Here is an 18,309-nt window from a genome sequence, read left to right as displayed (position 1 = left end):
CCTGGGCAATTTGTTGGACAGTGGATCCATTAACAGAAGGAGTGAATATCAGCGGAAACCCAGATTGTATTTACTCTGGGACATGTTGATTTTAAGAATCTCTGAGACAGACAAGTAGGTCTCTGGAGAATAAGATGGAGCTTGGAACAATTTTAGGCCAACATAATTGTTGAAATAACGAAATTAATTCTGCCTGGCAGATTCCAAGTTAGTCAGGCAGAGAAGGAAGGCAGTAGGTGGAAAACACTTGCTGTAGGGGATGATGTCTGTATCTGGGCCTTGAAGGATGGGAGGATCTGATGAGGCAGCAGTGTGGTGCAGGAGCAGTTAGGGGTAGAGGGCTAATGCACAGAAGCTGAAAGAGAGCATCGGGTGCTGATCTTAGAGAGGGTCGGCTATGAGGTTGGCAAGCAAGAGGAACCTCCAAAGGTGATGGAAGGAGAGAAGGAAAAAGCAGAAAGAAAAACTTTGCATTTTTCCATTCACATGTGCAACATGATTAGATGGGTCCTCACCTTTGCATTTATCACAGGTCGGGTGGCATCTCTCACAGGTCTGGGTGCTTGGCTCCATGTAGTAATGCTCTGGACAGGTGCGATGGCACTGTCCTTTGGAGCGGAGCAGAAAGAAGAATGGATCGCAGGACAGGCAGTCTGTGGGCTGCGGGCCCTGGCAGGCCTTGCAGCTCCTGTGGCACCTCTTGCACTGTCCTGTGGAGTTTTCTGCATAATATCTGAACCAAGGAGAGAAGCAAAGGATCAGTACTAAGCTTGCTCAGAGGTTGGGTGTGGTGGGAAAAATCATGGTTACAAACTGAGTGCTTTTAGAATCTACTTATTAGATTCATTACCAATTATACTAATATATCTCTTGAGTCTCATTTTCTTATCCATAAATTGAACATTACAATCCCTCCCTGATATCTGTGGGGATTACGTTAGATGACACACGTGGAAGGACCTAGCACAGATCACACCAAGTTGTCGTTCAGTTGCTCAGTCAAGTCCGACTCTTTGAGACTTCATGGACTGTAGTCAGCCAGGCTCCTCTATCCATGGAATTCTCCAGGCAAGAATACTGGAGTGGATTGCCATTCCCTTCTCCAGGGAATCTTCCTAATCCAGGGACTGAACCTGGGTCTCTTGCATTGCAGGCAGATTCTTTACTGTCTGAGTCATCAGGGATGCCCTTTTTTTGGCATGAGGTGACTACGAAATCACTTGAACCTCATAGCCTGGAAGAGGATCTCATGCATAAGTACAAACAGTAACTGGGCCTTAAAAATGTTCTGAGGTTAAATACCAAAATAATGATGTGCATGGGGTCAGGGTACAGAAGAGTATACACCTGCCTTCCCAAGGGGATTTAACACACAAAGTTTATGCATGTGGATGAGTGATTTTACGAAAGGAACTATATCAATAAAATGGCCACTTATATCTAATTAATACCCTATTTATTCCCCATTTAAGGGATTTATGGCAACCTGTGCCTCACTTCCAAAAGGGAACTTCACTTACTATGGAGTAATTGTTTTCTTAATTGCATGTTCTGCAATCTTTTTAGATTATTTTTTTGTGTGTGTGTGTCTGCATAAGAGTATCTAATGATTTGATTTGAGGAAGATGGAGATTCTTTATATGGGATCCAGATTTTTCAAGCACTTACTAAGATAAAGATGAAGGGCTGAGCCAGGCCACCCCATTCCCTCTCTAGTCTGGCAGGAACCTTTCTTTATTGATTTATGTGACTGGTGTTTTTTGAGAGCTGCTAATGTGTGTGGCTCTGTGCTGAGTGTTGTAGAAACTTGTGTGAAAAATAAGATGTGTTTTTCTTCCAGGAGCTTATAATTTTCTGGGAAAGAGATATATAAGAAGAATAGGCTCTTACAAAGTCTTTGTACTACTCACCTTAACTCTATATTAAGCATGTGTTGAATGAATGAGGTGAATCAAAACACAAGACAAAGAACTGAAGATAAGGATGTGCACATTTGGTCAAGAGCATTTGGGGAAAGTCCAAGATTATAGCCCTCTAATTTGGGTCTGGAAACTCTCAATGCTTTAGGTTACTGACTGGGAAGGAAGAGTTAACAGACCTGTAATCAGTCTTTATCTTTTCTGGGGATGCCTGGTGGCAGAAGAGATGACCCAGTCAAATCCTCTTCCAAATGTGCTGGTTACTAGACCTTCTGATAAACACACTCAGTGTTTCCTAGCAGAATAAGCATAGGATGGAGAGCTCTTATCTGTGAGATGCTTTTAAAAGGACACATCTGTGTATCTAGGTTGCTTATGGTAGCTAAACCTGCAATTTGTGGATTAATGGGGGCATGGCAGTTGGAGAATTAGTGGGGTAAAAGTGGAGATATTTAATGGAAATTGTGCCCTTTATAAAAATCAATGCTCCACATCCATTGCTTAGACCTCATGTATTAAATATGATCAGAACAGATCCAGAAGAGAAAGAACCTACTTTCATGGTCATGGGCTTCTCTAAGAGAAGAATCACCTCTGCCTTGTAATTATTGTGTCCTTCCAATTGGTGATGTTTGGCATGTGGGTCTGACTTGACAGTCTGACTCTGTGTGTTATCTCATTGGGTCCCTCTGCCTTTCCTGTTTACTCTTCCATGACTGTGAACTGGCTGAAATCCTCTAGAGAGCAATTACATTTGGGTTGGACTCTCATCTTTGTTTCTTACTGGCAGTAAGACTTCAGTCTGGCTATCTAAGTGTTCCAGGATTTAGCTTCCTCATTCGCAGAATGGGTTTGCTAACAGTGAAATCTGGAGTGATTATGGGCTAGTGCGTTGAGCATCTTACCCTTCTCTGCACTGGGTCAGGCACTCCTGTCCCAGCTGGAACCAGCCTGGCTGGCAGGAGAGGCATTGCATGCTGTGTCGTCCTTCACATGTCCTACAAGAGCTGTGGCAGGCGGCACACCGGTGGTTGTCCTCATCAGCGTAGTAGCCTTCGGGGCAGTCCTGCACGCAGGTTGTGTCTGCCAAGGGAGGAAAGAGTCTGACCTGATGTCAAGTATGACATGGGTCTTCCAAAGCTCTATATGCTCCCCACTGTTTACCGGGGTTGGGGGTGATGAGAGGGGATGCAGGAGGAATGAGACAGTGACCCTGTGGGCTGATGAGTATCCAAGGAGCTAAGATGAATGTCCAAGTATCAACCATAAGGTCATTAGGAGTTGAGGAAAAACAGAGGTCAGAGTGGATGGACTGTGGTGGGCAGGACAGAAACCACTGTCTGTCAGAGTGTGCAGGAGGAAGTTAAGGGCCTCCAAGGATAGGGAGAACATTTGGGGCAGGGGTGCTGGGATGGCAGGAATCAGGGCTCCATTTAAGAAAACAAAGTGCAGGGCCAGTGCGATGACAAGTTCTTACAATTTCAACTATTTTTAGCCTAAACTATGAGATTTTACCCTCAGCTTTGCTGTGCTGTCCAGACAGTGTGACTCTTGAAATGCAAGTGAACTAAAATGAAATTTTAAACTTTGTTTCCTCAGTGGTAGGAGGACAGACATACAACATTACCATTGAGACACAAAGTTCTCTGGGCAGTGAGACTCTTTCTGCCCATGTATTTAAAGAATTAGATTCTAACCATGAATCCTCTGCTCAGCAAGATGAGTTGGAGCTTTGTTGTTCAGCCCCACATAACCCCAGTCTTTCCTCCACCCATCCTGGTGGAGTCTTGATTCTTGCCTTTTCACCTTCCTTGACAATATTTAGGGGGTGGAAGGCAAGGGTGGATTCCTGATAAAGTTAAAACATGAGATTTTCTGGCTTCACAGTTTAACATGCAGTCTTAGAGGCACCTTCTTCCCTGGCTTCTGCTTAACCTCATAGAACAGAAGCCAGGCTCTCCTGCCTTGTTAATATGAGCCACTGGTCACAAACCTCTGGACCAGAAGCCGGTGTGTCTCTGTAACTTCAATTAGCATTTGCACAGGCACTGGTGGGAACAACAACAAAAAACCCCTAAATGATATTAGAGTTGCTGTTAGTGCTGTCGATCCACCCAAACTCTGTCCTGGGAGACTCTGAGCTGCTTAGGGACAGCGGTCATGTCATTCATCTCTGCTTTTCCAGCACCCAGCACAATGCCAGTTTTGGTTCAGTGGCTATTCTGTTAAAGATGGATGTTGACAGTGGTTTATTGTCTAGCTAATGTTATCTAATTAACTCGGGGGGAGGCCTGAATACCCCTAAGTTGAAGCACCTGTGTATTAGGTTCCTCTTACCACAAATGTGTAGGCTTAGAATAGTGCAAATTTATTATTCTGGAAGTCAGAAGTCTAACGTGGGTCTAGGGGATTGTGTTCCTTTTAGAGACTCTGAGGGAAGATCTGTTTCTTTGCTTTTTCTAGCTTCTAAAGGTCATCTGCATGCCTTGGCTTGTAGCCTTCTCCTCCAGTTTCTTCTCAATATTCCAATGGTCTGATGTCACATAGACTTGAACTACTGACTCTGTTTTGTCCTGCCTCCCTCTTAAAAGGACCCTTGTGATAATACAGAATAGTCCTATTAAATTAATTAATCACATCTGCAAATATTTTTTGCCATGTAAAGTAACATATTCACGGGGTCTGAGGATTAGGTCGTGTACATTTTTAGGGAGAGCCTTATTCAGACTACCACAGCCTCCAGAGGAGTTATCTAGTTTATAAGTAGCCTGACCTTGATGGGGTGGCGGTAAGGGGCAGGGTGGGAGAATACGAGAAGACCAGGTCTTTGACATCCTGCATCCAGCTTTGGCGGGGACCACAAGTACTGAAATCTCAGTCCTAGTCTAATTTATATTTCTAGTTAGAGATACAGTGATAAGATAGCTTCTGTCTGTATGAAGGCACCTGAGGTGGTCTCTGGTAACACTCTATATTGGGGATAATTAGAAAAGAAGTTTTGGGCATTGGGATGAGACAAGAGATCTGGAATGGTCTCAAGAAGCAGCAACTGCTGGGAAGAAGGTTTACTGAGATATATGAAAGAGGAGCTAAGACAGATGGATAAGGAAGACTGAAGTCCTCAAATGTTTTCTATAGGGAGGTGAGTGAGTGAGAGGAAGCATATGTAAGGCCAGTGGGGGTCAGTTGGTACAGGGCACGTGTGCAGAGCTCTTTGTACTATTCTCCCTCTTGCATCTTTTCTGTAGGCTTCAAAATTTCCAAATACAGAGTGAAAAATTGAAAAAGAAAGAAAAAAAAAAAAAAAAAAAGACACCAATTCCTGCAGGGCACCAGGCATTGTACAAGGTAGTCTCCCAGATGGAGGGGAAGACAAGCTCTCCTCTGAGGAGAAGTTACTCACTGAGCAGGAGGCTGTCGCGCAGGCAGGTCTGACACTGGAACTCTGAGGGCCCCGTGCAGTGGAGGCACTTGGCATGACAGGCCTCACATGCCTGTGCCTCCTTGTCCCAGTACTCCGTGGCAGTGCATTCAGTGTGAGGCACACAGCCCCCGTGGTTGTTCACCCTCAGGCCTTCCTGACACGTCGTGCAGGCCCCCGAGGACGAGCAGGTGCGGCAGGACTTTTGACAGTCTGCAGGTGGGATGGGGACAGCACACGAGAGAGAGAGTCAGGTCACCCCTCGAGGGAATCAGTTCCTTGAAAAGTGTGCTCGCTGTCCTTGCTCAGAGATTTCTAGGGCTCTGTGTCAAGGGTGTGGGGCCAGGAGTTGGGCTCTAGGGTGGAGCATTCTTGTTGCAAGACGAGAAAAAAAAATGTCTGGTTCACTTTCTCTGCAATCCCCAGGCAGTCCCTTCTTGCAGCAGCCACCTCAGAGATGTTAGTAAGAGCTACCATAATTACACAAACTGCAGCATGATAATAACCAGCAGTTCTGTGCTAGCAAAGTCACACACTAGTATGTGGGCTTCTCACCACTGTAACTCCTCCTCTGTGGTCCTCTGCTGACCTCCCAGTAGTTTGAGCTTATTACTAACATAAAAATTGCCAATGTGTATTGTAAATACCTCTTGATTAAAAAAAGACATAAACCTCTTTTATAGTCATTTTGAAAACCAGAGTGCCCATTAGAGAGCCTGGAATATAACAGGTTAATTCCCAATAGCTGAGCTGGCCTGAGTTCAGTCATCTGTATTTTTTAAAGCTCCTCTGGTGGTTCTAATGGGCAACCAGGGATGAGAACCAGAGGGCTTTTTCAATAAGAAAATTAAATCAGGAAGATTAAGAACATGTACTCAAAACTTGTAAAGTTATCTATATGGCAGATTACTTTTATTATTGAACACCAGGGAAAGGCCCAGTCGATCCTCAGTTCCTACCCTAGTGCAGGCAGGATGGCCTGCAGGCAGGTGGCCTCTGGCCGAGTCCTTAACCTTCTTGTGGAAACTGACCCATAGGTTTGCAGCCTCCTCATGTGCTCGCTCCCAGCCCCTTTCCTTCAGGTTCATAGAGATAAAAAGAACATACAGCATTGTGTACGTTTAAGGTGTACAATGTGATGATTTGATATATGCATATATTGCAAAGTAGTGACCACGATAAGGTTAGCTACACAGGTACAGCCGCTCATCTTCATGTGCTTTCACAAATGGGGGGAACATTGTCACTAAATAGGGCTTTACGTAAAACACACAGAAAGGTATATCCAGATCATAAGGTTAGATCAGAAAGACTGTAGGAACGTACTGTATCTTCACGTTTGACCAGACACATTTCCTGAATACGTTCTAGGATGTGGGTGGCCACGAGGTTCTCCTGCCACGTGAGTTCATCCTCTAGCTCTCACTGTGGTTAGGGGGCCTGCGTCTGGATTTGCTTAGTGGCAACATAAGGAGCTAAGCTGATTCCCTGGTGGCTCAGATGATAGAGAATCTGCCTGCAATGCAGAGGACCCAGATTTGATCCTTGGGTTGAGAAGCTCTCCTGGAGAAGGAAATGGCAACTCACTCCAGTATTCTTGCCTGAAGAATTCCATGGACAGAGGAGTGTGCTGGGGTCAGTGGGGTCACAAAGAGTTGGACTGGGCTGAGCGACTAACACTTTCACTTCTTTCGAGGAACTAAATTACCACTAACTGCCTCATTGCAGTGAATCCTGTGATTGTAGTTAACAATAGTATATTGTATACTTGAAAGTTGCTAAGAGTAGAGCTTAAGTGTTCTTACCGGAAACAAACAAACAAACAAAAACAAAACTATGGCTGTATTAGCTGGTCGACCTTATTGTGGTCACCATTTATCAATATATACATATATCAAATCATCACATCATACACCTTAAACTTATACAAGGATATATATGTCAATTATATCTCAATAATAAAACTGGGGGGAAAAGGAAAGTCCTTTCAATCAGAATGCTTCTCTTACTTGCTTTAGAATTCCTCTAGTGGTGGACAGTATATTTAATTAATTTTTCTATTTCCTGACAACTAATAGGAAGCAAAGAATTCATGCCTAGTTAAAATATAAGGAGGCATAAATAATAACAGATCCTTTCTTGAATCTACAGGGGTTGAAATGCCAAATGGGATGTGGAATAGAGGACCCCAGGCAGTAGAGGCTGCCTGCAGGTGATGATGAGGGGGAGGGGGCTTTAGGGAGACAAAAAGCATGGAGAAAACCCTCTGTGGCACAGCTTTCCTTACACTGCTATGATCCTCTAATGAATTAACATTTTAAGAAAAATTTTCTATAATTTGGATGACTTTCAAAGGCTCAGCATCTCTGTTGTAAATCTTCACCCGAGAATCCCTTTTGATCAGGTCAACATTATTCAGTGCTAATAAGTTACATCATGAAGCTAAGGAATGATTCATTTAAAAATAAATAATAAACTAGAGCAGGTATAGTGTTGAGATTGCAGCTCTGGGGCTGGAACTGTACAAACCTCAGACCTGCTTTCTTTCAGTAGAAACCCATCATCCTCGTGGGTTCCCTGGGACGTGGTACTTGGCCACACACCCCGAAATCTTTACCTTTGCAGACCTTAGTCTCTTTTTCCAAGTAAGTTCCTTCTGGACACTCATCTAAACACTGCCCATCGTAGAGAACCAAGGACGCCTCGGCACAGAGGTCGCAGTCATCCGCCCAGGGACCACTGCACTCCAGACAGTCTTCATGGCAGGAGACACAGTGGCGCCCGTCTGCGTAGAAGTGGCTGGGACAGGACTGGTGGCATGCATCCTTGTGCAGGAAGAACTCAGGCATGCACTCTGGGGGAGGGGGAAGCAGCAGAAGGAATTTATTTGTTCTGCAGTGGGCTAGCCCATCCCCTACCACTTTGACCCATTTGACTCCGGGGTACATTTGCCTCACCCCCATCCTCCCAGGGGCTTCCCAGGTGATGCAAGTGGCCAAGAATTTGCCTGCCAATGCAGGAGACACAGGAGATACATGAGTTCAATATCTGGGTCAGAAAGATTTCCTGGAGAAGGAAATGGTAAACTGCTCCAGTATCTTTGCCTGGAGAATCCCATGGACAGAGGAGCCTGGTGGGCTACAGTCCATGGGGTTTCAAAAATCAGATATGGCTGAACACACACACACACACACACACACACACACACACACACACACACACCCTCCCACCCACCCCCCTCTCCCAGGGCATGTCATTCTTATCTCACAAGCCCTGCCTTGGGAAAGGAGACCACTTATGGTGGCCCAGTTAGATGGTCCTGGGTTCAAATCCTGAAGCGATCTGCCGTTTGGATTGCAAAAAACCACAGGGAAGTTGAGTCAGGGCTGAGATGCTGGATGTATTGTTCTGAAAGCCCAGAAAGCATTAACAGATTTTTAAATTTCTATTGAACACTTCTGGTTCTATTTAATACAGAAAGCAGTTTCAGAATTAGTGGAATAGTTAATTTTCCATTCACTGATAGGGTAAACTAATGAAATATACATGGTTAATCCATATGAAGAATGCATTGTTAGTTTTTTTGTGCCTATTCTCTTATTCGTGGGGGAATTCCAGAAATCACTTAGGTAACACCAAATCCTTTGGGTTGGACAGATGGAACATTTAAATGAATCTGTCTTATTCTGTAGAGGAAATTAGACAGCCTTTCTCAGGAGATAATCTCAGGGAAAGTTCCTAGCCAGAGGGCTACTCTCCGAGTCTTACAGTTGCCTGATCCTTACTTTTGTATCTTTTATAACAGTTGAAATTCTCCAGCCACCTCTGTGTTTTGTTAATATTAGTCTCTCCTATGAAATTTTGTGATCAGAGCAGCAGAAACTTTGGGTTCTTATCTGTATCTCTAGCACTTGGGACAGTGCTTGTCACACCCTAACTGCCCAGGACATGTGTGTGGGAGAAATCTTATAAAAAATGGGCTCTTGTCTGTCTTAATTTGCAGAATCCATCATGGAAAGGCTTTATGTCACCCTCAGTTTTCTCGGTGACCCCCATAGAGGTCAGTTTCAGTAAAGGCATGGAGATGGTTTCCCCAGATCTTGTTGGACATCCCACTCTCAGGTAGTGGGCCCCCACGCTCTCCCCTGTGAGGCTCCCAGGTACCTTTGCATGTTTTCTCATGGATGCAGTCCTGACACATCTCTGGGCAGCGCTTGCACACCCCTTCCATGGCCACATGCCTCTCAGGGCAGGTTTCCCGGCACACCCCCTGGTCTAGGACAAGGCCTCTTTCACAGGACTGACAGTTGGTGGCATTTCCTTCACAAGTTCTGCAGGAAGAGCTGCAGTGCTCACAGGTATCGTTATCTGCGTAGAAGCCCCTATGGGGAGAAGAGGGAGCCACTAGACAAGCTTTCCAACTAGGGAGTTGATTCACACCTGGCAGTCAAGAATTAGGGCTGAAAATGGAAGGACTATGGCTGTTGTCAACTAAAATGAATTCATCAGATTTCCTGGGGAAGGTGCTTAAAAAAAAAAAAATCAGGTTTAAAAAAAATTAAAGAGGTAGGTATTATCCTTGTGAATTTAGGGTGTTTGAAAACAACTTTTTAATTTGTATATAGTTTAGTCATCTTCTGATTTTCTATTTTATCTCCTAATTTTTGTTCTCTTTTTTTTGTTAGAGTAGAAAATGCTTTTTATCCCATTTAATACGGTTTTAATTTAAAAACAGTTTAAAATGTAACAGTTAAAATATTTTTAAAAGGCTCTAAAGGTTTAATGACATATACAGTTTTTGCATATGAAAAGGTGGGGAATGCCCTTGGAGTTAACACCTAGAACACGGGGACCACCTCTGACCCCATAGGGTACTTGTAGCCAGTAACTGGACCCTGTGGAATGGGGATACCCCTCTTGCCTTAGAGTCATTATAGCCACTACCCTTTCAGTTGAGGCCACTGAGGAAATTGCTGTGGAATCCCCTTTAGCCATTTTTGTTCCTCGTGTAGTAGAGATACTCCTGAATTCTCATCACATTCATTTCTCAGCCAGACAGTTTCTATGAAGTCTTTTTGTTAACTGCTCCTCACCTAATTCCTTTATGTTAGAATAACCGTAACCCGACTACTCTTCTCCCTTCTGTCGCCCATGAAGTAGCTCACCTCTGCTTAGTGCTGATGACCACCTTCTGATTCCTCGTACTGATCTACAGGAGACTCCACTGGGCAGCACTGACTTCTCATGGTTTACTGATGGTCTCATTTAACAAGGTGACAATAGTAAATAGTGTACCGGGTATGTTAGTACCACTCCTTTTGATATTGTTGAGGCAGCGTCTTTAGCTATGGCTACTTTAACTGAACAGGCTGAATCATATGCTCTTTTACAGGTTTGTACTTTAGCCAAGGACAAAACTGCCACTATTTAAATTGCTTTTAGAGTAACTCGTGGTTTTGAAATATTGTGGAAGCAATAGAAATAAAACTTAAAATGCCCCTTATGTGTAAGAATTAGTGAATATACTTTTTGCCCATCACTTTAGCTATTATGGTTTGGGGGCTTCTCACTTGACTCTCTGGAAGCTAAGGGAAACCATCTTGTTGATATTTTTGCAAGGAATCCTGCTCTTAAAGGGACCAGTTGCAGCCAAATGATATTTTATAATATCTTTTTCCAAATGATTTAGAAAAACTGGCTAGAAAGGTACAACAGCTGGCCTCAGAAAAAGAAAAACAGGTTTGGAAATTCAACAGTTGTTAGTTGGATAAAAAGAGAAAACTCTCATTTGGACTGTATAACAAGCCAGTCCTACTGGAGATTCTGAAACTCCCACTCCCCACCGCTGGTTACATGCATTAAACCTTCAGTCTGTGACGAAATGATAAACTTCATGAATCAGTATTAATGGGGAAACATTAACAAGGCCACAAAAAATATTTACCTTACTTGTCCTGCTTATCCAAACTACAACCCAGGGAAGCCTCTTCCTACTGTTCCCCGACATTTTAAACTGCCCAGACCACTTGAGGTCTGGCAAATGGATTACATAAAATTTCCTCTGTCTAATGGATGTAAATAAGCTTTAGCCATGGTCTGTATGTTTTCACACTGGATTGAAGCCTTCCCTTGCAGGCAGGCTACTGCCTTTTCTGTGACTAAAATTAATCCCTTTAGAAAAGATTATCTTTACCTGGAACTTATTGTGATTGAGGAACCTATTTTATTGGCCATGTACTTAGGTCTGCACTGTATGGCCAGTTTTACAACTTTTCACTTGCTTAACTACCCTCAATCCTCTGGTTTAATCTAATGCACTAATGACATTATTAAGACTCAGTTGGCAAAATTTGTAGAGGCCCTCCCAATACCTTAGGGCTTCCCTGGTGGCTCAGATGGTAAAGAATCTGCTTGCAATGCGGGAGACCCAGATTCGATCCCTGAGCCAGGAGGATTCCATGGAGAAGGGAATGGCTACCCACTTCAGTATTCTTGCCTGGAAAATCCCACTGACAGAGGAGACTGGCGGGCTACAGTCTTTGGGGTTTTAAAGAGTTAGACGTAACTGAGCAACTGACACTTTCCAAATACCTTGGTCAAAAGCATTGCCATTGGTACTTCTGAATCTCATATCCACCCCTTTTGAAATTCATAAACTCTCACCACTTGAGATAGTCATAGGATGCTCATTGTACTTGACTTCTACTTCTTCTGACCCTCAATTGATAAAAGGAGAGAAACTTCAGTGTTGGAAGGGCCTAATTGCTTTTATTAAAAAGAACCATGTTTTAGTACAGCAATCTTTTCATGGTGTGGCCATGGATTACATCCAAACAGGCAATTTTTCACAAAGAGAAACAAAGCTGCCAAGCCAAGCTGGGTATTATATGTCCCTCAGACTTTATCTCCCCTGTTTTTTTGATAAACATAAAAATGGGGGAATCCCATGGTAATCAGACCACCCTACTCAAGACAGGAAAACACATACTTGTGATTTCATAGTCTGCAGATTTTCAGGTCAGTTTAATAGCATCCCTGTTGCTCAAAAAAAGGAAAAAGGCTGCCATGTATCCATGTGTGTGCATTTGGAGGATAAAAATCTCTTCTCCCTGCTGGGTTTTATTACCCTGACCCTTTCACTATTAAGCCTCTTTTAAAATACCCAACTGGGGAGGCAACTTGAAAATATTATGCTGAATAAAATAAGTCACAAAGTTACAAAAAGTTACAATAAGTTACAAAAAGTCACAATCTGTATTATTTATATAAAATGTTCAATAGGCAAATCTCTAGAGACAAGGTAAATTAGTGGTTGCTTAGGGTTGTGGGAAATTAGGAATAACTGCTGAAAGGGTACAGAGTTTTCTTTTGGGGGTGATGGAAAGATTTTAAAATCAATTGTGGTGATAGTTGCACAAGTCTCTCACTATACTAAAAATCACTGAATTGTATACTTTATGTGGGTAAATGGTGTGGCATGTGAGTTATATCTCAACAAAGCTGTTACAAGGAAAAAAGAAACCCTGGTTGAACAAGAAGGTGACATTGTGTAGTGGTTAAGCACATGGATTTCAGTGCTAGAGAGATTTGGTTTGAAATCCTGACCGTGCCATGTATTAGCAGTGTGACTTAGGGCATGCCACCCTTTTTTTCATCTGTGAAGTGAGGGAGATAATGGTATAGTGTCCCTCCATATCTGTAGGAGATTGGTCCAGGACCTGACGTGAGTGCCAAAATCCATGGATGCTCAAGTCCCATAGTTAGCCCTTTATATCTGTGGTTCTGCATCTGTGGGTTCGGCCAACTGTGGATTGTGTAGTACTGTATTTATTGAAAAAAAAGGGGATGGTGCATTTGAAACTCTTAGCACAGTGCCTAGATATTGCAAGATCTCACTAAGTATCTGTTTTTAAATGGTTTCTTTTCCCTTGGAATCTCTTAGCTGTTTGTGTATTAAGGACCTGAGAAGTATGACATTGATTGATGTAAACCTTCCCTACTGGATTATAAGCCTGTTGCAAACTCAGACTCCCTTCACTTGACTTTATCTTAGCTTCTAGTATCAATTCTTAACACCCAATAGGTATCTGTAGAATTGAATTGTATATGTTTGCCTTCTATGATAGATTGGATGCTTCTTGAGGGTCAGTTCCTTGACTTATATTTGTATGCTATAGGATCAGTCTCAGTAATGGATATAAACAGGTCATTAGAAAACAGGAGTTGTTTTTATTTGCAGCAGGCAAATAAAATTTCTAGTTCCTTTAGATGTTGGCTGCTTCCTCAAACCCATTTCTTGCCTCCCTCTCTCCACTCTTCCTGGCTGTTAGTGTTGTGATTTTTGTGGGTTTTCAGGGGCGAATCTCGTTCAGCCTACGTCAGTCCTTATATTTCCATTCTCCTTGCCAGGGATCAGTTTAGGAAGGTGTTAGTGATGCATTCTGGCTGATGAGATGTGAAGGGAAGTCTGAGGAAGTTTTGTTTCCTCTTAAAAAGAGATAAACAAGAAGAAAGGCACCCTTTTCTGTCTCTGGTTATTGCAGCTTGGGATGATGATGTTGGGGATGGGCAGGCAACATGAACTCTGGGGAGGACAAGCTATGGAAGATACGAGAGCACAATGGAAAGATTGTGGGTTTCTAATGAAGCATTGGCCACCAAAATAATAAATGCTACACTTCCAAACTTTGTATCATATGCATAAATAAACACCATATTTTGTGCCAGGCCCTTTGACATCTTTGTTTCTTGTTACTGAAATTTTCCTGATGAACTTTTCCACTTGCTATTCCCACTTCCCATTTAGGTAAATCTTGGAGCCAGGACCATTGATAGGAAGAGTAAAGGAATTGTAAACCAGGGGACAGAGGAAGCCATGAGGAATCAATAAATAACTAAGCAGGCATTGCTCTCTATTTATTATCTGTGATTCATACCTCTCTTTCAACATGTAGAAGAGGTTCGTGCCTTCCACAGCTTATCACAACCTCACTTTTGTCATGGGAAAAAAAAAACAAAAACCCTGACAACTATTTGATCATAAATACAAGGTAAAATAAAGAACATATTTTCATAAGAGTAAAAATATATACATCTTGTGGTCAGAAGGGAGAAGCATGCATCTGGTCTTAAGTAAGCTTTGGCTGCTGTGGCTGAGAGTGATGTCAGCCAGTTAGGCAGGGAGGAGGACATAGGTGCTCTAACTAGGCAAGAGAAGAGGTCTTTGGTGAATAGGGAGGAATTGCCCCCAGTGTTGCAGGAGAAGGAACACAGAGTAGCAAGCGAAAGGAAGAGGAAAACTTACTCAGGGCACCTGGTGGAGCACCTGCCTTGGTGGAGGAAGAGGGGGCGGTCTGGCCGCGTTTGGCACTTTTGGCAAAGATTGACTTCAGAGCAAGAGGCGCAGTCCTCTGTGCAGTTCTCGCAGCTGCCGCTCCTCACCGAGGGCCACGTGCCTTGGGGACAGGATGGAACGCAGGTCTGAGCCAGCAGATAGGTGCCTGGAGTCCCAGGGAAGAAGACAGGTCAGATGATCGTCAGGTGTCTCCTCTAACAGTACACGCACCCAAGCAGAGAATTGACACTCCCAACAGCTTTTTTAACTGCTCAGGAGATCCAGGTTTGATCTCTGGGATGGGAAGATCCTCTAGAGAAGGAAATGACAACCCACTTCAGTATCTTGCCTGGAAAATCTCATGAACAGATGAACCTGGCGGGCTATAGTCCATGGGGTCAGATACAATTTAGCAACTAAACATCAACAACAAAGACCCAAGTATCCGGAACACTTATTTCAGGATTACCAAAACATCTTTAGTGATGCAGATGGTGATTGCAGCCATGAAATTAAAAGACGCTTACTCCTTGGAAGGAAAGTTATGACCAACCTAAATAGCATGTTGAAAAGCAGAGATATTAGTTTGCCAACAAAGGTCCATCTAGTCAAGGCTATGGTTTTTCCTGTGGTCGTGTATGGATGTGAGAGTTGGACTGTGAAGAAGGCTGAGCGCCGAAGAATTGATACTTTTGAACTGTGGTGTTGGAGAAGACTCTTGAGAGTCCCTTGGACTGCAAGAAGATCCAACCAGTACATTGTGAAGGAGATCAGCCCTGGGATTTCTTTGAAAGGAATGATACTAATGCTGAAACTCCAATACTTTGGCCACCTAATGCAAAGAGTTGACTCATTGGAAAAGACTCTGATGCTGGGAGGGATTGGGGGCAGGAGGAGAAGGGGACGACAGAGGATGAGATGGATGGATGGCATCACCAACTCGGTGGACATGAGTTTGAGTGAATTCCGGGAGTTGGTGATGGACAGGGAGGCCTGATGTGCTGTGATTCATGGGGTTGCAAAGAGTCGGACACGACTGAGCAACTGAACTGAACTGAAGTCTTCTAGGATGAGTTAAAACTCTAGAAAGGAAATTGACAACAGAAGACTTTTGGCTTGTTTCTTTGACTTTCCTATTGGTATTGCTGCAGGTTACCATGGGGCTTCCCTTTGCCCAAGAGATCTGTCTATTAAGACCTCTGTCTTCCTTGTGTGAGGCAGTTGTGTATACACAGTTCAATGGAGTCTGCTCTGCATCTCAAAGCATATCTGTTGGGTCACTGACACAGTAGCAACCCTTCCACCCAACTGCACCTTTAATGGACAGTCCATCTATTTAGTTTTAATTGAAAAAAATAAGATGCACCATCATTAAAACAACCCAGAAATCACTCTGAACTCCAAAATTCCAAGAAAATTGTCAGGTTTTTTTTTTGTTGTTGACTTTTATATATTGTAGAAGTAGAATTGTGGCAGATTGCACATTCTAACATAATGATCACTTTAATGGGAGTATAATATTCTTAGTTTCTAATGTGCCATATTGATAAACTGTCACCTTAATTCAGGGGAGTTGTTTCTGACTTGATTTTATAGATGATGAAGCCGTTAATTTGTTGAGCTGCTGTTGTGCTTTTTTCCCCTCCCCTAAATTCAGTACCAAAAATAAAGAAAAATACCAGATAGACACTTCATCCCCTTGTATATTCTCTACCTTAGTTCTTTTCTTTCAGCTATGCTATGCTATGCTAAGTCCCTTCAGTCGTGTCCGACTCTGTGTGACCCCAGAGATGGCAGCATACCAGGCTCCCCCATCCCTGGGATTCTCCAGGCAAGAACACTGGAGTGGGTTGCCATTTCCTTCTCCAATGCATGAAAGTGAAAAGAGAAAGTGAAGTCGCTCAGTCGTGTCCGACTCCTAGCGACACCATGGACTGCAGCCCACCAATGCACTTTATTTATTTATTTTTTTAAATTTTATTTTATTTTAAAACTTTACATAATTGTACTAGTTTTGCCAAATATCAAAATGAATCCATCACCGGTATACATGTGCTCCCCATCCTGAACCCTCCTCCCTCCTCCCTCCCCATACCGTCCCTCTTGGTTGTCCCAGTGCACCAGCCCCAAGCATCTAGTATTGTGCATCGAACCTGGACTGGCATCTCGTTTCATACATGATATTTTACATGTTTCAATGCCATTCTCCCAAATCTTCCCACCCTCTCCCTCTCCCACAGAGTCCATAAGACTGTTCTATACATCAGTGTCTCTTTTGCTGTCTCGTACATAGGGTTATTGTTATCATCTTTCTAAATTCCATATATATGTGTTAGTATACTGTATTGGTGTTTTTCCTTCTGGCTTACTTCACTCTGTATAATAGGCTCCAGTTTCATCCACCTCATTAGAACTGATTCAAATGAATTCTTTTTAATGGCTGAGTAATACTCCATTGTGTATATGTACCACAGCTTTCTTATCCATTCATCTGCTGATGGACATCTAGGTTGCTTCCATGTCCTGGCTATTATAAACAGTGCTGCGATGAACATCCACCAATGCACTTTAAAAGAACAATGGAACCTCTAGAAATGTCGGGCAGCCAGAGACCCTAGCAAACTCTGTGGCCAAATTAATCACTAACTTAATCGTGCTTTGGATAAGAACCATTTCTTTTCTTTTTTGTTCTGGTCCCTTGAAAACTAGTTTTTATTATAGGGCAGTGTTTGGGTCCCTGTGTTTCTCCAGAGTTCCTACTGTGACAGCAACATGCGATGGGACTATACCATGAGATGCTGACAAATAACTGAATTGGCTTGGCCACTGCTTCCTCCTGTAACATGCCACACTGACCTTTTGGACATGAAGTGCACAGGGTTGCCGATCCATGGCAGGTTTTACAAGAAGAATGGCATGACTGGTGTCTTCTCAAAAGGTCTGTATAAGGAGAGAAACAAGAAGTCTGCCTCTTTTGAACAGGTGCATAGCATTGTTGGGAAAATCTCATGAGTAATCTTGTTTCCCTTTTCACCCTAAATAGACCCTTCAATTTGATAGTAGTTAAATGTTGGCACCACCCATTGCCTGCCAAGTGGACTTCATTAATCTTATTTTCCTTACTCCTTCATTGACAATTGATGTCAAGACTTTCTTTGCAAATTTCCAGTGACAGGATAGCCTTAAATATAGGGAGATATTTGAACTAACAGATGTTACTTATTTTATATTTTGTAAACGTGTGGTTGTATGTATGTGTGCTGGAGTTTCTGTGTCAAAGGTAATCACTTATTTCTCCAAGATTCTTTGATGATCACTTTTCTTTACTCCAGGATGATAACTGAGAATTCATTGTGCCCCCTCTTTTTGTGTGTGTGTGTGTGTTCTTTAGGACCAGATTTCATAAACTGGTCAGTGTTTGGGTCTCTCTGTTCTTCATAGTAGCCACTGTGGGATGCAGCCTAAATTGATCTTTTAAATTTGTCCAAAATCATCATTAAACATCAGTAGCCATCAGAGAGCTTGCTGGCTGGTCAGTGACAGGAAGGTCATCCCAGGTTAATAAGCCATTAATCTGAGAAACATGCGAGCTGCTTCTCCTTTCTTCCCCCGCAACCATTCGCTGGGCAGGTTTT

At 43.0% G+C, this 18,309-nt stretch overlaps 1 protein-coding gene across 2 annotated transcripts in view; it reads right to left on the bottom strand.

Moving 5' to 3' along the window:
* The window catches only part of PCSK5 (proprotein convertase subtilisin/kexin type 5), a 519,637-nt gene that overhangs the window by 21,697 nt on the left and 479,631 nt on the right, over positions 1 to 18,309 (bottom strand). For both annotated transcript variants that reach the window (XM_027549490.1, XM_027549491.1), the window contains 7 exons: positions 17,531 to 17,614; positions 14,645 to 14,840; positions 9,505 to 9,722; positions 7,958 to 8,194; positions 5,323 to 5,553; positions 2,825 to 3,002; positions 516 to 733 (listed from right to left, as the gene is read on the bottom strand). In XM_027549490.1, coding sequence (XP_027405291.1) covers positions 516 to 733; positions 2,825 to 3,002; positions 5,323 to 5,553; positions 7,958 to 8,194; positions 9,505 to 9,722; positions 14,645 to 14,840; positions 17,531 to 17,614 — 1,362 coding nt within the window. The remainder of the gene's footprint in view (positions 1 to 515; positions 734 to 2,824; positions 3,003 to 5,322; positions 5,554 to 7,957; positions 8,195 to 9,504; positions 9,723 to 14,644; positions 14,841 to 17,530; positions 17,615 to 18,309) is intronic.

Source organism: Bos indicus x Bos taurus, chromosome 8, assembly GCF_003369695.1.
Source record: "Bos indicus x Bos taurus breed Angus x Brahman F1 hybrid chromosome 8, Bos_hybrid_MaternalHap_v2.0, whole genome shotgun sequence".
NCBI lineage: Eukaryota > Metazoa > Chordata > Mammalia > Artiodactyla > Bovidae > Bos > Bos indicus x Bos taurus.
This window is presented reverse-complemented; position numbering and strand designations above follow the sequence as displayed.